The sequence below is a fragment of the Mastomys coucha genome, unplaced genomic scaffold, assembly GCF_008632895.1.
Source record: "Mastomys coucha isolate ucsf_1 unplaced genomic scaffold, UCSF_Mcou_1 pScaffold13, whole genome shotgun sequence".
NCBI lineage: Eukaryota > Metazoa > Chordata > Mammalia > Rodentia > Muridae > Mastomys > Mastomys coucha.
The window spans coordinates 11,313,411-11,337,595 of NW_022196895.1; the positions used below are offsets into that span (position 1 = coordinate 11,313,411).

Below are 24,185 nucleotides of genomic sequence, written 5' to 3' on the forward strand. Positions count from 1 at the left end.
CTCTTCGTTAGTTGATAGCCTTTGCTCTTAAAAAGAAGTTACTTATGGGTGTGCAAGAGATGGCTTAGCAGGTAAAAATAATTCCTGTGTAAGCCTACTGATCTAAGCTCAGTGAGTGAAATCGACATATAAAGCCCAACACAGTGGCACACACCTGCAACCCAGCATTTCTTAGCGGGACCTGAGGGGAGGGAAGCAGAAGAGAAGTCCACAGGCCAGCTGGCCTGAGTACACAGCTGCAGCAGAAACAAGATGGTGCCTCAGCAAGGCAGACAGCGGTGCCTCAACCTTCCTCTGACTTCCATACACATCCACATACATAATAATAAGCATTTACAAATTTTAATAAAAAGAGCGTATCTCTATTACATAAGGCTTTATAGATAAACCAGTATGTCAAGCTGACAGTCATTATTTGCTTCTCAGCTGTTTCCTTGGTCTTGGGCCTCACTGTTATCTGGAGAGTTGGGTAAGAATTCTAATCCACACAAACTCACAGAGCTAGCAACTGGCTAACCTGGACTGGCAGGGTGTCCCAGTTCTAAAGCTGCTGTCCTAGAGCCAGACATGGACTTGGAAAGCAACTTGCTCCCAACTACAGCCTAACTGGAAACTACAAAGTCTACACTCCTCTCTCCATGCTGTGTGGGGGCCATCACTGTGCGAACCTTAGCAGCAAACAAATGAGAATGACGGAAACACCATTACCTCCTGCATTACCGGCTACACCAGATCTTCTAAAGCAGGCTACCTTGTCTCTTGGCTCAGTATTCTCCCCTTGGGTTCTTTTAGTATATCTGTCCTCCTTGGACACCAATGCAACCAAAGGCACAGCCAGCCAAGTAAGAGACTATGCTGGACATTGCAATTATCAGGCTAACAATAAAAATGGTTGTTATGTTAATTTGCTCTTTTGCTAGTTGAACAGTGCTCTTTTCTTTCTGACTACTGAAAATAATCTTTGTCCCCAGAAAGTAAAAATATTCTCATATTAAAGGGAGAGTACACTTTATCAAAACCTATGCTATGGACAATTTATTATAAAAACACAATAGTTTTAAAGTTAACTAGATAAACACCCAAATGGCCTAAGCAGGTCAGTGTTGTACTGCTGCTACAACTAGACGGGTAAAGGGAAGGACTCAGTGTGTAAAAAAGCTTAAAGTCTTCAGCTTTTAATACTGTTTCTAAATCAACTCCCATATTAATCATAATCTATAAACATACGTACTAATAACAATCTTGATTTGGCTTCAGAAATATCTACAAGGAAATACTAAATACCCTAGGTACTTTAGGGGCAATTCTGTTCCTGTTCCCATGTGGTCTTTGCAGTATCCCTACTCCTGAGCTCAATGTATTTTTAGGTAAATAAACATTATGGTGCTTTTTCATGAACAGGTTTTAATTCTTAAGCCACGGCACAATCTCCCCCCACCCCAAACTTCTAAAGCCAACTGTACTGCATAGTTTCAGACAGACTAAATTTAGCCAGTTCTGTTCATCAGAGGAATGCTGTGTGTCAGCTACATCAAAGCCCAAGGGCAGCCTGATAAACACTGAATACAGGTCACGTTGCTCTGTAGCTAACAAACTCGAAGCGAGCTTGGACTCGGGGGCATTCAAAGCAGTTTTGTCATCAACAATCTAGTATCCCCGGAGCCCCCATGTCGTTTCAGTTGCTTAGCAACTCTGGTGTTAATGTCTTAGAGGAGAAAAACTTACCAGGCATCTGGCCGTTCATCTGGTTCTGCATGTGTGGTGCAGGGGGGCCCCCACCCACCATTCCATCTGAAGGCATGTTGTGCGAGCGGGGAGGGGGTGGAGGGCCACTCTGACTCATCCCTCCAGGACCCATCGGCATAGTCTGTGTGGGTGGCTGAAAGAAGACAGCTTAGTCAAACAAGAGGAAGTAGGAAGGATGCATATGGAATAGCTGCTGTCTACATTACAAAACTGGATATAAACAAAACAATAAATGCATTTGAGTGTCTTCAGATGCATTTTAATGATGCATGTATTAATATCATATTTAATATCCCTCATAACTTCAGTGCGTTGGAAAGCAGACTACAGTTAAAGTGTGTTTTAACTTATAAATCTCACAGGGAAAGGAATTTTCTAACAGGCTATAAAGGCTTTCCATTTATTTATTTATAGTCTCTAATGTGCCTATTGTTGTTATTTAAGTAACACTTAAAGAACTAAGTGTCCTTTCCTTATGATGGTATCCCGATGTTTACTAATAGTAGATTTTTACCTGCAAAGGAGATAACAGCAGCAAAATACATAAAAGGAGCACGAAGTCTCAGAGAATGCTGTCTTTTACACTTAGAGGGTAAGGACCGGCACTGAAGAATGCTTTACAATAGTAGCCAACAGCTCCGCTCAACAGTTCTGTGCCAGTCACTACTATAGGCTGGGAATGTTATGGATGGCCTCCGGTACAGACAATCCTAATGACAACCACTCACTAAACCTGAGAGTTCACAAAAGAGTGAAAGGACACGCACACATGCACACACACATGCTCACACACACATGCATACACACACCAACACCTGTCTCTCTTCTTATGGGGGGAAAAAGAAAGTAGTTTCTCTCTTAAACCCTCATTTTCAGCCTGTATGGTAGGAAGGCACATACATGCATGTACACACACACACATACACACACTCTCACTCACATACTCGCACACACACACACACACACACACACAGAGTTATAATCCACACATCTGTCCTGCCCTTTCCTTCCAGACCTTAAGGTAATGTCCAGTCCAGCAGTTCCTCACATTTACCACCTCTAGTTACTATGTAGCTTTCCAGATGCAAACATAGAAGCACACAGAAGACAGACACACTGTTCTTCAGTCAACACCACTTAGAAAAAAGTTCACAACTTTTCACCTCTTTATTAGTAAATCCAGTAAATCACTAACCTTTAGAATTTTTAAATCTCAACTTCAGGTCTTTGTCTAACTTTATACACTTAACAATTTAGTTCTGATTAAAAAAAACAAACAAATACCAAATCACACACCTTACTTTTAATTACATACCTCTACTCCAAATCTAACTGTAATTCAATCTCCAGTTCATCTTGAATCACTATCCTCATTACAAGGTCTAAAAACCAACTCCCCTGCTAAGGAGAGCCAGTGAGTCCTGGGCCACACAAACGAGCAACCTGAGGGCTCTACAAAGCAAGTTTGGGTGAGGGAATTGAAGGCTACCCCTCCAGAAAGAGGGGTCAAATGCAAGACCACATGCCAGACCTTGGCCTTTTCCTTGACTGTGTTGTACACAGGGTGAGCCCAGTAGAAACCACCAGAAAAAAAAGAAAATTTAAGTATAAAAGCTCATTAGACCCACCTGAAGCGGGAAACAGTAAGCCAGGAGGTGAGAGGGAAGCAGGTGGCTGGAAGGTGAGTGACTGCTGCAGCAGCCACAGTCAGAGGCTCTTGGGAAGAACTCAAGCTTGCTGGAGAGGACAGTCTCTTCTTAAGGCTAATGTCAGACTTAACAGAGCAGCCTTAGCAAGTCTAAGCTGAGCATCACTAAATTTAAGGCAATGGATATTTCAACACCAAAGGCAAATGGCTCCCTTTGGAAGAAAACAACACAGATGTGTACTGCTGTGTCAGCCACAACATCTGACATTTTGTTAAAACCACAGGGCATTATGAAAAACAGGAAGTAAATGTCCAACAACAGCAGGATGGCTGTAACAACATCAAAGTAAAAACTAGATGAAGCAGCAAATAGTAGAGGGACAGAAACCCACACATCCTGGTGGGGATGCAGGAGCCATGGCAAACATCACCACTCAACAAGAGTAACACGGAGGGAGCACTGAATCTGGACATTCCAACTCCTGTACATATTCTAGAGCTGAAAACTCAGTCTTGGCACAACGAGTAGAGAAAGCACTCACTCAGGGAGCCCTCAGAAGAACCCCTAAACGATAAACAAAGCATGGACGATCATACCGTGGGGTATGACTGGGCCACACAGAAACATGGCTGGATGAATGCCTGAAGGTCAGCAAAGAAGAAAGGCTGCACAGAAGAGGCCATCACATGACTCCAGCTTTACAAATGTGTAGGACAGGTAAAAGCAGAGACAGAGAGAAGGCTAGTTGTTGCCCAGTGAGGAGAAGGGAGAATCGAGATTTAGTGCTATCAGATGTGAGGGGTTTTTCATTGGCACCCAAGGAGTCCAGAATAGAGTACTGGATCCTCTGGGATTGGAGTTACAGATGCGGTGGGCCATAATCAGGTTGGGAATTGAACCCAGGGCCTCCACAAAACCAGCTCGTGCTCTTAGCCACTGAGCCAGTTTTCCAGCTGCAGGTATGTGGTTTCATGTTTTTGAAATGACACAGTGGCAAATGTTTGTACAACTGTGAGCATGCTAAGGGTCACTGAGTTGTGTGCCTTACTGTGGCTGACACATAATGACTGTTATAGAAAGCTTATTACAAATAAAAGAAACAAGAGTAATATTAATTTAAAAATTTTTTATTATGTGTGTGTTAGAGATGGGGGCCATTATCAGTAGGCAGTTTAAGGGAGTTGATTTTCTCTTTGCACTAAGATCCTGGGGATCAAATTCACACTGTCAGCTTGGCAACAAGCCTCTTTACACCTGAACAACCTCCCCAATTCTATAAATAATAAAGACATGGACAGCACTTAAAAATAACCATGCTTGATACTATCAAGAATGGTTGGGGTGGTGGGGCACCAGAAAAATGGAAAATGTCTATAAAGTCCTAGAAATCTTTTAAGGGAGCCAGAAAATAAAATCAGTGAAATTAAGAGTGCAACAGATAGAAACAACAAACAGGACTGAAGATGGTTCATAGAAACAATACAGAGATGAAAGGGAAAACCCAAGCAAAGAGGGCACGTGGCTGGGGCACAAAGGGGGGCGGGGCGGGGGGGGGGAGCTGCGCTAGCCTGCACACAGCCCAGGTCCCAACGGGGAGAAGCTGTTCTAGCCTGCACACAGCCCAAGGTTGAGGTCCATCCCTGACAGAGAAATACAAAGCAATACAACATCTAACTGAAGTTACAGAATACACTCTAAAACACAGTGATGCATCTGGACAATACTGGCTGAGAGTTTTCAAAACTAATAAAATGACTCCTTTAAAGTGGTAAGACAATACATAGAAAGTCAACAAGTTAGTCCAGATTCTATACTAAGATAAAATACTCTGTCCAACTTGGGAATGAAATAAAAATTATTTAAGATGAACAAAAGCTAGAATTTGTTAAAAGAGGTTCACCAGAAAGCTCAGGGTCTAGAGACATGGCTGGAGACCGCAGAGCACTGGCTGCTCGTCCGAAGAGTTCAGTTCCCAGCACCTTAAGGGCAGCTCACAACCTAAAACCCAGCTCCAAGGGTACCCAACATCTCGCCTCTGCAGGCATAAGTATATATGCAGGCAAACTCGCAAACACACAAAAGAAATGAAATCTTTTAAGAATTTTTATAAAAGGACATGTATTTTGGCAAATATGGAAGAAATGAATGAATAAATAAATTCATCAATAAACAAGCCTCACTATTAACATTCAAAATAACAATGACAGTCTGCAGGCTCGGGCACAGCTCAGGAGCACAGCATCGAAAGCAAGGGCCCTAGCACAGGGCAAAGGAGAGCTGCTCCCCAAGATGAAAATATGCATTCAACAGCCAGGGCTGGCAAGCAAGAGTGTGTACACACTTCATAACACAACTTCAAAGATCTGTGAAGCAAAAGCAGAGAGGACTAAGACAAGAGAGGAAGCCAGGTAATCAGATGAAGTAGACAGGGCATTTGAAATATTAGCTTAAAGGAAAGTGACACAAAAACAGAAAGTCTGAGGAATGGGGTAACTCTTAAGGGGCAAGGTAATGCAGCTCATGAGGGGGTGGCGCAATTCATGACGGGTCGGGTGCAGCTCATAAGGGGTAGTATAGCTCATGAGGGGCAGGGTAAGCTCACGAGGGGTGGGGTAGCTCATGAGCGGTGGGACACCTCAGCACTAGGGCAACTAGGGGACGGCAGTCCCTGGACTGTCCCAGCACCAAGAAAGGAAGAAAGAGGGAGACAAATACAAAAATTTCTCTATAAAAAACAAACAAACAAAAAAAAACAAACAACTGAGCCGGGGAGTGGTGGCGCATGCCTTTAATCCCAGCACTTGGGAGGCAGAGGCAGGTGGATTTCTGAGTTCAAGGCCAGCCTGGTCTATAGAGTGAGTTCCAGGACAGCCAGGGCTACACAGAGAAACCCTGTCTCAAAAAAAAACAAAAACAAAAACAAAAACAAAACAAACAAACAAACAAACAAACTGATCCAGGCACACTTGGGAGGCGATCTTTGTGAGTTCAGCCAGCATGTCTACAGAACTAGTTTTGTCTTAAAAAAACAAGACCAAAAAAAAATAAATAAACAAACAAAAACCACCTAATCTGTGATTTAAAACCTTTCCTAAAGAAATCTCCTCATGAACTTTTATTGTGGTTTCATGTCTAAATCACTTAGGAATAAAAAGAAAAAAATAGAAATTCATATGTAATCTTTCAGAAATCAAAAATAAGGAGAGCAGGTTTCAATTCTTTGAGCCCATTACTCCCTGACAAAGCTATTTCAGGAAGAAAAACTACAGGATGTTTTCAGACACTAAAAACCACCACACAAACAGGCAAATGAAGTCTAGAGCACTATAAGCAGTGCCACCTCAGGGATGCGGGACAGTGCACGCCCTGTGGAAATGACACAGTGCGCCGAGTCACAGTGACATCTACAGAGTTCTCGTGAAGAGAAAGGGTCGATAAACCTAATACTTACATTACACATTAACTGCCCTCAGCAGTTAAGAACAGGAGTGGACCTGGCCAGGTGGCTTCGCAGCTAAGGGTACGTGAGCCCCAAAATACAAGTCTGACAACCAGAATGTGACCCCAAGAACCAGAATGTGAGCCCCAAGAACCAGAACGTGACCCCAAGAACCCTTTAAGTTAGAAGGAGAGAGCTACCTCCAGTGTCCTCTGATCCCAGCACACCATGGACCCACAGCCCCCGCTTACATATAAAATAATCATTCTTTTTAAAAAGAACAATAGAAGCATTTACAACCAAGTAAAACTTACAAAACCTTTACAACTAACACCATCTTACTAGTGAAATAAAGCACAACCAAGTAAAACTTACAAAACCTTTACAACTAACACCATCTTACTAGTGAAATAAAGCACTCTTGCCCCCGCAGTTAAGAAATAGACAAAAATATTTACCAACTCTGATACTCAGTAAAATAAACCAACAAACAAATTAATGTCAGAAGTTAAATAGAAAAAAGCAACAACAAAAGACTGGGAAGAAAAGCACATGTTTCCTTACAGATGCACGACAGAGCACACACGTTGAGTACGTGAAGGCATCACAGGCTAATTTACCACCTTGTGAGAAGAATTGTGCAGTATCTGAAGAGAACACTGTGAGAATGAAGCCTGTAACAGAAGGAAGTGCCACCTTCGCTCAACGCTTAAGGATAATGGGTTTCCCTAACCTACCGGTGACATGGAACACTTGTCCCAGAAAGTCAAAAAAAAAAAAAAAATCATTCTAACATCTACATGGACACGGGAAAGAGGTGGAATATCCAGGGCAATCTTAAGAACAAAGGCTAACTACAATAATAAAAACGCGTGCTGGTGCAAGAAAAGACAAACAAACCACAAGAGCCTAGATGTTGGTTGAAATGGAAAACTCACAAGCACGGTAAGAAAACGGCAAGTGGCATTCAGTGGGCAATTAACACTTTACAATAAATGGCACTCATGAATGTGATATGTGGATAAACTTTTCTTTTTGTCCCTACCAGAAACTCAACCTAGGAGCTCATGTGTGCTGGTCAGCTGCCACTAAGCCACATCCCCCAGCTGTTGGACAAACTTTCAAGGAAATGCAGGCAAACCTTCATAACCTTGATGTAGGAAAAGGAACATTTACATCAGAGAACTATTCATCCAATGATATTTCAGGCAGACCATGGCAAATGTCAAAGTAGAAAGCATGTAAGAGAAACACAGAAAAACAGACTTACAGGGCCCTGGGTTTGAAGCCCAGCATTGAGGCCTGGGTTTGAGTTTCAGTTCTTATTTTAAAAACTCCTACAGTCAATTACAAAAAAGTCAAAGAATTAAAAACTAGCCAAGAAAGGAACATTGGAACTTTGGGGATGAGAGCACTGTTCTGACAAGTAGTAAAGTCACCTGTGCCCTTCAAAGGATGGCTTTACTGTGCATGAATGACATGTAAAAGGGTACTTTACTTGCTCCCTTTCCTGGCATGAGAATAACTGTCTACTCCCAGAAACCTCCGCTCCACTGCTTAGCTCACTTCTAATTCCCACATGTGTCAGTGCTCACTGTCTATCAATTCACCATGTAGTAGGTTAAATAGGAGTGAGGGCCACGATTATATTACTTGCTAACTGTTGGGGCCTCCAGTCATCCAGTATCAACTTGATAAATATTTGAGAAATGATTATGAAACCTAGATTCGAGGCCTTTCACTGAGCGTCAGCCAGGGCCCTGAGCATGCTCATAGCACTCTTACACCAGCCCCCCTCCCACCCCCACCACTCCTTCACCTCTCCTGGAAACCCCACAGATGCAAAGGCTTGATCATCTCTCAGGCTCAAGTCTCACGAAGCCAGTTCCACCCTGTCTCACCCCCACTGGCACTACACTCTCTGAGCATCCTCTGGCCTCTACTCTAACCTGGGATGTGCCCCCGTCGTCTAGCACCTCTTGGACTTCCATCCAGGTTCTGCTCCTGCCACATCTCTGGTTTAACAGCTGCCTCCTGATTCTGTAGCAGAATCTGCAGAGTCTGCACAGGGTCCTGTTATAACAACTTCTCAACTTTCAGAAGAGAAACCCAGGTCCTTTGGATAGTCCGAGAATCAATGCTCTGTTGATAAGCCTCCTGACTCAAGGTCCCCATCTCAATGATGTGCAGCTCTTTGACCATGCATATCCCATCCTGCAAGCCCCAGTACCTCAGTATACCTCTCCTGCCCTCTGCCTTCCCTGCAACCCTCAGCACCCCAGTACATCTCTCCTGCTCTCTGCCTTCCCTTGCCACAGCCCACCACCTTTCAACACCAACAGATCTTTTACTGCGCCTGCTTTGCTTAATGGAAGACAGACCCAAGAGAGTGGGGAATTCTGGCTGTTTTGTTCACTGACACTTCAAAAGCACTAATTGCTACAGCAAGACATATTATAAATAATATATTTTCAATTAACTAATGAGCTCAAAAATTTCAGTTTTCCATAAAACTATAAATCATTATATCAAATTACCTCCAATATTTCTTTAAGAATACAAACACAGCACTACAAACACAATCCCTAGCTTGCTCGGTTGTAGTGAACTGCATTAGTAAAGCTCCCACAAGGAGGCACTGAAGCGACACAAAAGGGTACTTACAGAAACCTAAGGTGCATTCAACATACCCAAAGCTGAAACAAGCGATACACACAAACAAGAGCCTTGGTTAGCCATGCACTGAGGCACGCAGCCTCACCGGTGGCATGCTTGCCTTGCCTTCTGGACCTAATTTAGTCTCTCAAAAGTGAATACACACACATATAGCACACATGTGATGAACATATACATGTACACATATATTCATATATCATGCATCCACACACACCTATCTTAAACAGCTTAGGAAGGTTTTCTCTTGTAGGATGTCATCATGGCTAGTATTAAATTTCTGCAGGAGCTAGGTGTCATAATTAATTCTCAAAACTCAAATCTTAACCCTAGACTAGAAAGCTAGTTAGAAAACCTCAGAGCTGCTGGTCGGTGGTGGCGCATGCCTTTAATCCCAGCACTTGGGAGGCAGAGGCAGGTAGATTTCTGAGTTTGAGGCCAGCCTGGTCTACGAGTGAGTACCAGGACAGCTAGGGCTACACAGAGAAACCCTGTCTCGAAACCCTCCCCCACACCCCCCCAAAAAGAAAACCTCAGAGCTAACCACAAGACCCAACTGGATGGCCTTCCAGAGCTAATGCTCCCAGTTTTATCTGTAGAGTGCCACTTTCCTGACTCCCTGGGCTCAAGCCGCAGTCGGGGAGGGGGCTTCTTAGTCTACTACCTGGACACTCCCCAGATTTAGTGCCACCTTCCCAATCAAGTCACTCTTTCCCACTTATGTGATCAAGTATTTCCTACATAACAAACTGACAACCTGAGTTTATCCGACTCCAGCACACTAACTACTGAACAGTGATTCTCAATCCAGTTAACTGAAATTGGGTCTACTATTGTAGGCCGGGTTGTCATGGAGCCTATGATTCTCCTAAGTGAGCTTCCCAAGTGCTGGAGTAGTAGGTATCACCATCACTTAACTTTAAGTAAGAAAGCAAAGCCACACATTTGAATGTTTGTTCCAGTGGTGAGCAGTTTGGGAATAATTAGATATGACCTTCCTGGAGGAGGTGTGTCACTGGGGTGAGCTTTAGTTGTCAAAAGTCCATGCCACCAAAAGTTTTCTCTGCTGTGAGTTCTCAGCTCCCATTCCAGAGCCTGCCTGCCTGCCTGCTGCCATGCTCCAACCACTGACTCTAGCCCTATGCAACTGTAAGCCTCAATAAACTCTTTCATGAGTTGTCTTGGTCATGGTGCTTATCACAGCAATAGAAAGGTAACTAAGGCTCCATGCTTACACAGCAAGTTTTCTTACCACTGCACCACCTCTCCAGGCCCAAGAACTTATGGATGTCTATGGCTTTATATGAAAATGCTGGAATCTAATTCATGGCCTTGTGAATATAAGACCATTAAATGCTCAACCAGCAAGCTACAGGTATACCACATGTATCAGTCAGGGTTTCTATTCCTGCACAAACATCATGACCAAGAAGCAAGTTGGGGAGGAAAGGGTTTATTTAGCTTACACTTCCACATTGCTGTTGATCACCAGAGGAAGTCAGGACTGGAACTCAGGCAGGTCAGGAAGCAGGAGCTGATGCAGAGGCCATGGAGGGATGTTCCTTACTGGCTTGCTTCTCCTGGCTTGCTCAGCCTGCTCTCTTATAGAACCTAAGACTTCCAGCCCAGGGATGGCACCACCCACAAGGGGCCCTACCCCCTTGATCACTAATTGAGAAAATGCCCCACAGCTGGGTCTCATGGAGGCACTTCCCCAACTGAAACTCCTTTCTCTGTGATAACTCCAGCCTGTGTCAAGTTGGCACACAAACCAGCCAGTACACCACACGTTAAGGAAATGAAGAGAGCATGTGTGGCAGTTAGTCCCGAAGGTCAACTTGACTGCTTGAGTGGAGCCCAGGAAGATGCAAAGCACGCTTTTGGATGTCTCCAGAATTCCTTCCTGAAACCATCACTTCACGAAGTTTCCAACTTACCAACTTTGACCCACTGACAGACTTACATTGTGAGTAGACTGTTGGAAGCACTGAAGCAAGGGACTGTAGGAACTAGCTGGAAGGAGCTAGTCACAGGTTCATGCCTGTGAAGGGTCTCCCTTGGCCCAGTCCCCTCCCTTTTAATTCTCTTGGTTCCGAGATTGCCAGGTGAGCAGCTTCCTTGCATGGCCTTCCTCCACCACGTTCTTTCTACATTGCTGGGAAAGCAGTGGAGTCAGCTGGTCATTAGACTCCTTTTTCTGAAAACTTATTGCCAAAGCAAATCTTTAATCCGTAAGGTGTTTGTCTGGGTTTTCTGTCATAGCAACAAAAATAACTAGCACATTTCTATTCATTCTTTATATTATTTTTACATCTACCAATTTGCTAAAATTATAAAAGTGATGCATTTATAAACATGATAAATAAACTAGAAAATCTAAAAGCTTAGTATATACATTTACTGAAACAAAACAGACTTAAAATAAATATATGTTGAATTTTTAAAACTAGGGCAGTACCATTCTGTAATTTTTAAAAATTCTACGGTGCTACTATTCTTTATTACTGTACAAATTAGCCTTACTCACGCGTAAAACTCTACCAAGCAGCTTATCTATTTGTTAAACTCATCCTCAATACTGACACTTGCTTCTATTTGTTGGTTTTATTAATATAAACAATGCCTCAGTAGACAGCTTTCTATGAATACTTTTGTGTACTTGTACAAATATTAAGAGGCGATGGGGCTGGGGAGCTGATTCAGCTGGGAAAGTGAGCGTGACACAAACATGAAGACCTGACTTGGCATCTCCAGCACCCTCTTAAACCTTGGGAGTAGAAAGTGAGTGGTAACAGGTCCACAAGATCCCTGGATCTTGAGCAACTGAGGAAAATGGTAGAAGTCAACCTCTGGCCTCCACACACAAGCCCATACATGTGAACACATACAACACACATACATTCAATTAAAAAAAAAGTAGGTTATTCATCTCTTCCTGTTAGAATACTCAAACAGTATTTCCAATTAAAGTCAAAGGGACAATCTTTAGGTTCCATTAGAAGGTACTGTCACTATTTTTTATACCTATGCCAACACACTCACACATACTCTCTCTCTCTCTCTCTCTCTCACACACACACACACACACACACACACACACACACACACGCACGTGTGCGCACACAATTCACAGAAAGATACAGCCAATTTCTTTACATATCTAGATTCAATTGGGTAGGCTTCTAGATTTAATAGATAAAAGTCTAGGAGGCATCATATAGATCTTAAATAAATCTGAAAAAATCAGCAGCATGTTGATAAATGCTTCCTGTGATATTAACATTTACAACACGTGAAGAGAGAGATCAGTGTCTACAAACACAGAATAACTTCCTCACAGAGCGGTCCCTAGTTGAGTAAAGCTAGTAATCCCATCTGCTGCTTAAAATGTAGTTTTACTACACATAGTATTTCTAAAATAGTACATATTGTTCTATATTAAATACACATTAAGCCATTTGGCTATAAACATTTAAGGCATGTAAAATTCTGTTTTACATTTTTTGAAGGAATAAAATCAATCTTTCTAGTGCTTTCTTTTTTATGCTAACAAAAAGCAGATCAGGTATATATTGATGCTTTAGTCTGTACTGAATCTGATATACACCCCCCCCCAGGAGTTTATGAGCAGTGAAGGCTAGGAAGAGTCAATCTCAAAACAGCCAGGCTGGACAAAAGACTGGGACAGTACACAGGACTTAAGGGTCAAGCAGCAGCCTGAACACAGCAGAGAGCAGCCAACTCCACAGGGGGGTAGGGGGAGAAGGCTCAGAACAACTGAGCGCCTGGAGAGGAAGCTCTCCAACCTGTGGCGCTGTCTGCAGGCTGTAGGTAGAGTGTGTTCCAGGTCCCCAGCTTCTGTGATCTGCCACCCACACTGGGGTGAGCTTTAGTAATCCAGGTATTCTGAGTCATTTCTGCTCCCATAAGGAACCCCACCCACCCATATTCCCATAAGTAATCCCAATAAGACACACTGGTTTACCACAGCAATACCTCGGTCTGTCATGGGCTCCCTTCCTGGGGTGAGCAGATGTATGTACATCATCTCCCCAGGAAGTCTGTCACATAACAGTCACAAACAAGGTTCAGGAGCACAGGAAAGTAGAGCGTAAATGAATCCTCCCTGAAGAATTGTGTGCACTGAGAAGAACCAGAAGAATGGATGTGCATTCATGTCATGAGCCGAGCAGTCAAGAAGGTAAGATTCACAACTGACACGAGTGAGCCGAAGAGATGGCTCAGTGGTTAAGGCTACCGTTCTTGCAGAGGGCCCAAGTTCAGCTTCCACACTCATGTTAGAAAGCTTACAAAGACCTGCAGTCATGGGTCTGGGCAATCCCACACCCTCTGTGGAGTCCATGAGCTCCTGTACTTACACATGCACACGCCGACAACACACGTAATTTAAAAAGGAAGTCAAAGAACAAGTATGTCAGGAAAAGTACTACTTACGGCTCTGTTTCATAACTTCAGACAAGAATGTAAGCCTTTCATTTAAATGCCCAATTAAACAGCAAGGTAGAGATAGTGTGGAAAGGCAGGGCCAACTAAAGACTGCCATGTAAGCATCAAGTCCAGAACTCACATGAGAGCTGGATGCATAGTGTGAGCATCTGAAATCCCAGCTGTCCCATGGGGAGCTGTGAGGCAGGGATGGGAGAGTCCCCAGAAACTCACAGGCCAGACAGCCTAGAGGACTTATACCCAAGGTTGTCCTGACCGCCACACACGCACCCTGGCATTCCCATATGCAATGCACAAATGCACACACAGACACAAAAGCCACATCATCAGAGAGTACTGACCCTGGATTCACTACACAACAGCAGAGGGAATGAGAGGATCAACAGATGTGGCAAAGCAACACACACTGCAATCTTCATGTGACACAGCAACACATACACATACAACACACACAAACACACGCACACTACAATCGTCATGTGGCATAGCAGCACATACACAGAACTGAAGTGTTCAGAATGCTCTTCGATACCGCATGTTCTTTTACTTTACTATATTAAATCTTATTCCTGAAGTGCCTTAAATGATGCTCTGTTGGAGTACTCGCTGAACTTAAAGACTAAAGCTCAGTTTTGCTAAAGCTTTTAGAAAAAAGAAAAGCCATTAATTATCACCCAAGGGCTTTTTAGGAACTTAAATGTAAAATCACCTAAAAATCAGAAGCCACAAAACGGAAGTTTTGTCTAAAATACAGAATCTTGTACTCTAAGTCAGTTTTTACTCACAGACCAGCCTTTCAATCTCTGCATACAAGTCATTTACAACAACTACACTTAATAAAGTTAAAACTGAAGGACTCTAAGTGGCTAAAGTTGTACTATTTAAAACTTGAAAAAAGTAAAAAGCAAGACACATAACTGCCAGTAGCCTTCTTTTAAGATCAAAATGTGCTTTTATGTACTTAGCAAACGGCTATCCACATTTGTTAACAAATATTGGCCCCCAACCCTTTACTGGCCATCCTACTACACATGCTCCTAAATCCGATGCCTTTTGTCCCACGAAGGCTCCGGTTGTTCACTTCCTTCACCTTCATCACCACCATCCCATCAATATTTACTGACTGCCTAAATGCTAAACACCAGGAATTTGCATTTAATAAAATACTACATAGTATTCTTTCTCAGGCTATGTAAATGACTCACAACTTGCCTCAAGGGAAGCTGACACTGCTAGAGCATGCATTAATTTTTCTGACCCTCTCGTATACCATAACATCACTGAATGCTTCATTCAGGAAGCATGGAAACACATGGTTTTCAACCCTTCATGCCCCAAGAATCAAGCCAGGCCTTTAAAACACAGAAACAGGACCTCATCCCCAGACAATTTAGTTACTGGTAGGTTAAGTAATTTTCTTTTCTGGATGATTCTGAGATGCGGCCAAGGCTGAAAATACTAAGACTATGTGACAGCCAAGAGGTTTTTTCCAAAATCAAAACTCTCGATATTATGGACTTTGGATGAACTAGGGCACAGAAAGACCATTTTCCCTATGACAAATTAATAAATAAAAATTTGAAACATATCAATTAAGTTGGTCTCCCAAAATTTTAAAAGCCATTTAACTGTACACTGTATGTGTATGTGTGAGAGGGCCAGACGGACAGTATGGGAGAGACAGACAGGACTTCATGTAGTCCAGGCTAGCCTTGAACTCCACATCTCCAATCTCCATCTCCCAAGTGCTGGGGTACAGATGTGCACGACCAAGCACTGTCTCTACAGTGCTACTGTTCTCTTATCACGGCTGTCTCCAATCCATCCTCCCTCCTGTGTCACTACAAAACAACCATCTTCTGAATGATTCTTCCTTTGTTTGTTTTCTGAGGTCTCTCTATGGTGTCCTGGCTGTCTGAGTAGACTAGGCAGGCCTTGAACTCCCGCCACCACACCAGCTGTCTGGATGATTTTTAATTTACTCAAACCTCTGTTGATTCTATTAATGATACATTCGTTTCTATTCTTCCTAAACTCCTACCTCTTTTGTGAGCTCAGCTCCCTCGGTACCATAGAAAAGGACACCTTTGACGGATGTTAGGCAAAACTTTATTTTGTAATAATTAAATATACCAATAGCTATGGAGACTTGAAGTTTATGAGTCAACCTGATTACAGGATGATGAGTCCAGGTAAATGAATCTGAAAGTCTTTTTCCCATTTTTAATTATGTAACAGCAAATTAATACATTAGATGTATTATTAGTTAATAATTAGATGTGACAATATATGGATACATTTTTCTGTACTAATTGAACTATAAAGGAAAATTTAAACTTTGAAAACAAATGCAAAGAAAAGCCTTTAGAACTGGACCACAGATGAGGCTCTAGGCTAGAGATTTACAGCATCAAAATTAACTTCTGTGCTCAAATTTGCCACATTCACTTCTCATAAAGTTTTCTTCTCCACTCATTTCATGTGTATGAGTGTCTTACCTGCATGCATGCATGAGTATGATGTATATTCCTCCTAGGCTGAAACACTCAGGCAGGGAAGGTCTTTAATAAGCAGGGAGATGAACAACTCAAGGCAACTTTAGGAAGGCCCTGAAACTGACCAGATTCAGTAAGCCCCTCCCTGTAGAGTAAGCAGTAAAAGCTGCATGGAAGCTACAAAGACAACTCTAAGACAAGTCAAGTTGCAGAGAGGACTCAGCCCAGATGGGTTGGCTGGAAGGAAGCAGCAGAAACCAGCCTAGCTGACTGGAATAACTGAGTCACATGGAAACAACACTCCCCAGCCTATGCAAGCTGCTGCAGGCTGTGCAGTGGGCTCCAGGTCCCCAGCTCAGTGAGCTGTAGCCCACGCTGGGGTGGGCTTTGGTGATGCAACTGTCTTTGAGTCAGTTATGCTCCTGTAAGGATCCCCAGTAAAACTCACTGGTTACCAAGCTAGTCGTTGGTGGGTGGTATTTAGACTTTGCTGTCATAGGTTTCCTATCTGGGTGAGTATTGTGTGTATTGTACCTCCCCTGGAAAATGTCACACAACAGTATACCACATGCATGTCTTGTACCCAAGTGTGCGGTGAGCTTGAGGCCAGCCCAGACTACATGAGAACCTATCTGCAATAATAATATCATGATGCTGATGGCATGTGTGATGGGGTTCTGAGTCCAAAAAGCTTTAAAAAATCCTTCAATACAGAAAAATCAAAGCCGAAAATTGATTATTTTAAAAGATTTTAAAAATAGGTCACCTGTATCAATCAAGACTGACAGAAAATTCACAAGAAAATATATGTCAATTATGTTAAACAAATCAAGATTCCAGCTGGGCAGTGATGGCGCATGTCTGTAATCTCAGTACTGAGGAGGCAGAAGCCGGCAGATAGCTGAGTTCAAGGCCAGCCTACTCGAAAATGCAAGTTCCAGAACAACCAGGGATACACAAAGAAACCCTGTCTCAAACAAACAAAACAAACAAATAATCCTATCATTATTTAAAAACTATTTAATCAACTTTATAAAAATCAATTTAAAATGCTAAGTAAACTAAATGCAGACACTATTCTACAGGAGCATATGCCAGTCATTTAAAGTCACAGTCAGCACACTCTTTCACACAAGAAAAAGCAAGAAAATTCCATTTCATTTTATGAAGTCTGCATCAATCAATAAAAGCAAAAACAAAAACAAAAAGCGGAGATCAGTTACGAAGATGCAAAAACCCTGATAAAGCCAAATACAAGAGGTATTCTGTACAGTGACCAAGCTGGGTGTTCTCACACCTGCGCCTGTAATCCCAGCACCTTGGAAGCAAAAGCAGGATTCTAAGAGTCAAGGCCAGCCTGGGCTACACAGCAAGTTCCACACCAACCTCAGCTACATTAAGATGTCTCATCTCAAAAAAGAAAAAGAAAAACAAAAACAAAAACAAAGGCCATTACCAACCCTGAGTCAGACACAGGAAAGTTAGCTACTAAGTAGGAGTCACTGGTCAATTCATCAGTGTAAAGCACCACACTGACAGACTGAAGAAAAGCACAAGATCGCCTCATGAAGTACAACTCATCCAAGATACACACTTTAACTGGCACATCAGAAACCAAAGCAGACTTAATTTCCTTATTTCCATAAAAGTTTTCTATAGAACACTACAGCCAACATTGGTCAGTTGAATTTCTCCCTCTGAGATCTGAGCAGACGCAGATCCTGGGTGATCACTTCTAAGAACAGAGGGGTCAGTACTGGCGGGGAACAAATGACACAACTGTGAATACAGAGAGCGAAATGCCAGCAGCTAAAGACAATGTCCCGGAAACTAGGACTCAAACCCCAGCACGCGCGCGCACACACACAGAATAGTACCTAGCACAAAGTCCATGAAAGCAGAGCAATGCTTCAGGAGAGAAAGCCAGAAACATCACTGGAGGACGGAAGAAGGAAGAACTGCATGACGAGGTGTGGTGACATCATACAAGTTACTCACGAAGACCAACAGAACAAAAGTCATTGCAGGTCCACACATACACCAAACTTGACAAACCAGATGAACAAAAGGCAATTTCCCAGAGCCACACGGAAGTGAATAGAAGCAAGCCAAATGCTCCCACTGTCTGCTAAACCCCACTCAAGGGTAATGAAGTTGATGGCACTCCCACTGTCTGCTAAACCCCACTCAAGGGTAATGAAGTTGATGGCACTCCCACTGTCTGCTAAACCCAACTCAAGGGTAAGGAAGTTTACCGCACTACCCATTCAAACTATTTCATGTTCAAAACTATCCCAGCAGAATGGAGCTCGAGGTTAAGGGTCCATGTTCTCCTGCAGACATTATCACGTGATTTGCTGCAAGCTTGTTGATGAAGACAGGAGACACTAATCACAAAGTTAAAGCCAGGTGAAATAGTTTCTCAACTGAGCATGTCAGTGCATGCCTTTAGGAACCAGAGGCAGGTGTAAAGTAAACATAGCAAAGGTTGGGCCAACCATGGCTATATAGGGAAACCACATCTCAAGTGAAAAATAAAATAAAATAACTAAAACCATTTCTGGAAGTAGAAATATCTCTTAGATCTCAGTATTTAAAAAAAAAAAAAATGTCAGGACAGCCAGGGCTATACAGGGCTATACCCTGTCTCGGGAAAAAAAAAACAAAAACAAAAACAAAACAAAAAAATGTTCTAGTTCTGTCAACTAAAAGGGCCCAGTAACCATGAAAATCTTGAAATAACAATGTCTGAGCATTCAAAGTGATCCCTGAGTCTTAGTCCCCAAGTAAACAAAAATGAAAGAAAACACCTTGAAAGCCACTGCCCCTGGGGCTTGGTATCCAGGCTCCTGAAAGCACGTCTCCCTGACTTGACCCAACAGGACACCTAGAACAACCTCGACCCCGCTGAGTCTCCACCTACATACCAGTCTGTGCCACTGAGACATGTTACAGCTACAGATTCTGTGAGACAGAATCCAGAGTATGATAGAGACTGCAGAGCAAGTGACTCAGTTTCCCCAACAAATAGATGGAGATATAAAAGCATAAACTGGCAGATAAAGCAGCCAGTGCCACTCTAGGATCTTGGCTGGCCTTGAGGCTCTCACACAAAAGTTTGGACGAGACGAGGTTAGACATTCTAAGACACTGGGAGGCTGGTTTGCCTTGCTGTGAAGGCCAACAGTCCTGATGGCTAGAGTTGGGGTGTAAGTAAGGGTTAACAGTGAAATACCCCAGACCTATGAGCAACTTACTCAGTAATTAAAAATAAACCAACAGGGAGCGTTTGGGGAGAATTCATTCAAATCAGAGGAGTAAAACAACACAGTATTCAAGAAACAACCCCCCGTGACATCACACAGCTGCAGAGACATTCACCCACACTATTGAATAGGTACTTACTGCTGGTAAGAGAGACTGCATATTTTGATTAGAGTCTGCTATTGTAGCAAGGTATACCAGGTTTGTATGCAATATCTGCTGATACCTATTAAAACAAAACAAATACCAATATTAAGAGAAAATCTTCCAGCCTGCTTCAATACAAACAGCACTACAGTTACTTTTAGAGCTTAATGAAAGATGTTACCTGTGTATCAATTGCACTTCAACTTTTCGTATTTCCTCTGAAAAATAGTTGCAACTGGCACATAACACACTTAAGATAATGGAAGGCAGAGTAATCTCCCCATGCGCTAGGCATGCGTTTTCTATGTGCACTGGCTGGTTTTGTGTCAACCTGTCAGAAGCTGTCATCATCAAGGAAGAAGTCTCAGTTGAGAGAATGCCTCCATGAGATCCAGCTGTAAGGCATTTTCTCAATTAGTGAGCTCTGGTGGCTGGTGCCATCCATGGTCTGATGGTCCTGGACTTTATAAGATCGAAGGCTGAGCAAGCCATGGAAAGCAAGCCAGTAAGCAGCGCCTCCCACCCGACACCACTCATGGCCACCACATCAACTCCTGTCTCCAGGTTCCTGCCCACTTGAGTTTCTGTCCTGCCTTCCTTGATGATGAACAGCAATGTGTAAGCATAAGCTGAACAAACCCTTTCCTCTCCAACTTGCTTTTTGGTCACAGTGTTTCATCAAAGCAAAGGAAACCCTGACTGAGACAATCATGCACCAGCTCTTCCTTCTCCACTTACCTACTACCACTGAGGAATCATGGTTACAGTGCTGGGTTACACAAGATTCCACGGCTGGTCAAGGGGATAATACCCCACACCCAGCATCAGACACACAGCACAGTGGGTTTTACAAGAGCTAGAATGCAGGATTCAATATGCTCACTGCCCCACACTTCCTTCAGCTTTCCTTGTGTTGTTGGGCCCTCATTATATACCCGACAAGCCTAGAACTCAACTCTGTAAACCAGGCAAGCCTCAAACTCAGAGATCCACCTCTGCCTTCCAAGTACTCCTGTGTCATTTGCATTTTACCAAAAAACTTTAAACCAAGGTACAATCCACACACTTCCTCTTTTAGTTGTCACAGCTGGTTTTAGCCAACGTTACAGCCTTCTGTAAGGACATCTTTACCAACACAACAGGAATCAATCAACTTAAAAATGCTACAGCAGACATGAACAAAATGGCAGAAGATTAAAATCATTAACAATTCACTTTAAAACTGTAACTCAAATTCTTAAGACTGTATGATTAAACACAGCTAGAACAATGGCTTTTAGTAACACCGCTTAATAACTAGTTAAGACCACTTTGTAATTTTTTTAAAGTTAACTCATAAAACCAAACAATTGGCAGTGATCTAATTACTGTTTGGTTTCAGTACATAAATACAAATTTAAAACCTACACCAAAAAAGGCTTCATTTAAAGGCTTCATTTCCTCAAGCCAGGCATGGTGGCAAAGGCCTGTGGCCCCAGCACTTGAGAAGCTGGCACGGAAACAGCTAGCCTGGGAATATAGCAAGACCGTGTCTCAAAAGCGGAGACTCGGTTATTATAGATACTAGCTATAAATTTAAAATGAGTATGTCAAAAGAATTTTATTCAAATAAATGAAGCATTCTAATTCAGATCCAAACTGACATAATTCTTTATTATAAACAACCAACTGCAGTTTTTCTACAGGAGAAAAGCTTGGTTCTTTACTGATCACGAGTCCCTCACTAAGAAACCTATGCTTTTAGTCTCACTCCTCACATACCCTAAATCTGAAAGGAGACCTTTTTATAAGGCCCTTGGGTAAACAAGGACCAAGAGTGTCTCTTACGATTCATTAGATCTTTGCGATTCTCCAGGCTACACTGACAGCAAGCAGCAGTTGGGACTGTCTCACTACTCTATACAAGTCTTACCTGGAACTTAACACTACCTTGCTCTGAAGACAAAAATAAGCAAGCAGCCTCCCGCAAGCCACTGTTTTTGAGTCAAGGTTTGTCTGTGTAGCCCTGGCTCTCTTGAAACCCCCTCTGTAGTCTGTACATCAGGCTGCCAAGTTCTGGCCTCTGCCTCCTGAATGCTGGGATTTGTGCCACCATGTCCAGCCACCGCCCATTTTTAATCCATGGTGGTGGGAGCAGTAATGGGGACCACAACTTCTCTCCCTCCACCAGGTGGGGCCTGGCGATCAAACTAAAGCCACACCTGGTGATGGTGGGTGCCTAGACCTGCTGAGCCGGCTGGCCAGAACACGCAGCCACTTTTAATTAGGACACACACTGACTTCAAAGCCTACATTTTCAAGTCTCCTCTCTTCTCTGAGTTTTCTTATGTTGGTATGATCCTCAAGTGAGAGACTGAGACTAACCAACCCATGGCAGATGAACACGACTAACTACATGACTAATTAACCCATGGCAGGTGAACATGCCCAACCTGAAGATCTGCTTATATGTGACATAACAAAACTGCTTACTTAGGCTGCTCAGCCCTTAGAAAGTTACTGCATGGCCCATGCTAGCTGCCTCGAAAGCTCTTGCAGCTTTAAGTGTCTATACTCACACCATAACTCAGTTAAATTTTCAAGCTATTTACCCAACTGTTCTCAACATCAAATTTAACTTTTGAAGTGATTTTACATTTTTCGAAGTTTCAGAAATGGATAGGGAGTACCACCCCACAAGAACATTAACATCCATCATTAACAGAACCCCATCCAACACAGAGAACCCATGCCAATGCACCCTACTGCCTATAAGTTCTTTCCTAACATAAGAAGGTAGACAAATGCAAGTTTATTTGTGGTTTGTATTTTTTTGTTGTTTTGTTTATTTGTTGAGTCATCGTCTTAATTCACTTCAGGTTGGCTCCAAAACTAACTACATAGACCAGACTAGCCTTTAACTCAGCAATTTTACCTCACTTTATTTTAGACAGATCTTTCGTCTCTTGCCTCAAACTCCAGAGTGTTGAGACTATAAGCAGATACCAATAAACCAGACTAGGAGTGCTCTTTGGTGTAAGACTGCAGTAAGAAAAATAAGTAATATTCATCAAAAAGCTAAGACAAAACAAATCTCAAAAACGATTAATAAAAACCTGGTTACTTATAATTTATTTTCATTCTCTTCTGTTACATGTAAGTCACCTAAGATATAATTTAAAAATCACAACAGGGTAGGGTGGGGAGGAGGTGTAGGATGTGGAGGGTCGATTGGGGAGGGGGCAGGGAATGGAATATGGAGCGTAAAAAATAAATTAATTTAATAAAAATACAATCCACAACAATAACAACAAAAACCCATAGAAGAGTCTGAACTCAGTCTATAGACACGAAAACAAAAACATTTTCCTGCAGGGTGATGGTGGCCCATGCCTTTAATCCCAGCACTTGGGAGGAAGAGGCAGGCAGATTTCTGAGTTTGAGGCCAGCCTGGTCTACAGAGTGAGTTCCAGGACAGCCAGGGCTGCACAGAGAAACCCTGTCTCAAAAACAAACAAACAAACAAACAAAAATTTTTTTCCCGAGAAATATCATGTTCTAGTCTACAATACCATTACACTTGTTACTGCAGTCCTTATGGGTGTGTGCTCCTCTACATTTTAGTCCCGGATGGACTGGGTATCCCCAGTGTTTCCACAAGGCCCGGCTGCCCTCTCAGCCTATGTAGTGTGCTCTGGAATGTTCACATGATGACAAAACTGGCTCACAGTGCCTATGTGGATTCTTATCTTTAAACATCACTGCACCTGTTCTCAGTACTAACAGGAGATTACCAATCCCATCACATCTTATATTTGATGACAGGAACCGCTGGAAGCCAGCTGCAGCGCTGAGATCCATTAAAACCTTATGCTTGATGACTGTCTGGTCCTAACAAGTTCTAACAGGTACTCTTCCAAATGTCTATGCTCACTACTAAGAGCCAACAGTCCCCAAAGACAAGATGTATTACCTACCTACAAGGCAAAATCACCAGTCCTAAATTTATTAATTAAAAATTAATCTGAAAGCTTAATTTTAAAAATAACTTTAACACAGCACATTTATTTGATATAGGATAAAAGTTAGTTTGGTGAGCAGTGGTTTAAACTAAGATTCCATTAAATGATGACCAATACTAGCTTTTGGCATTAAAATTTATAAAACACTCTGAAATAGTTGTAGCCATCCTAAAATACCAAAAAGGGGAGGGGGGGCTTCTGATAAAAGCAAAATCTGGACAGACTTAGAAAACATCCAAACCTCACAGAAGGAAGCAGTATCAGTCTCAAATCCGTGTTAGCAAACCAGGAAGAGCATCGCCTA

General features: G+C 42.6%; 1 protein-coding gene across 7 annotated transcripts in view; it reads right to left on the reverse strand.

The window, feature by feature from the left end:
* Ss18 (SS18 subunit of BAF chromatin remodeling complex) overlaps positions 1–24,185 on the reverse strand; it is a 138,404-nt gene that overhangs the window by 25,357 nt on the left and 88,862 nt on the right. For all 7 annotated transcript variants that reach the window (XM_031365026.1, XM_031365027.1, XM_031365031.1 and 4 more), the window contains exons 3-4: positions 19,875–19,959; positions 1,726–1,879 (exon numbers count right to left, since the gene is read on the reverse strand). In XM_031365026.1, coding sequence (XP_031220886.1) covers positions 1,726–1,879; positions 19,875–19,959 — 239 coding nt within the window. The remainder of the gene's footprint in view (positions 1–1,725; positions 1,880–19,874; positions 19,960–24,185) is intronic.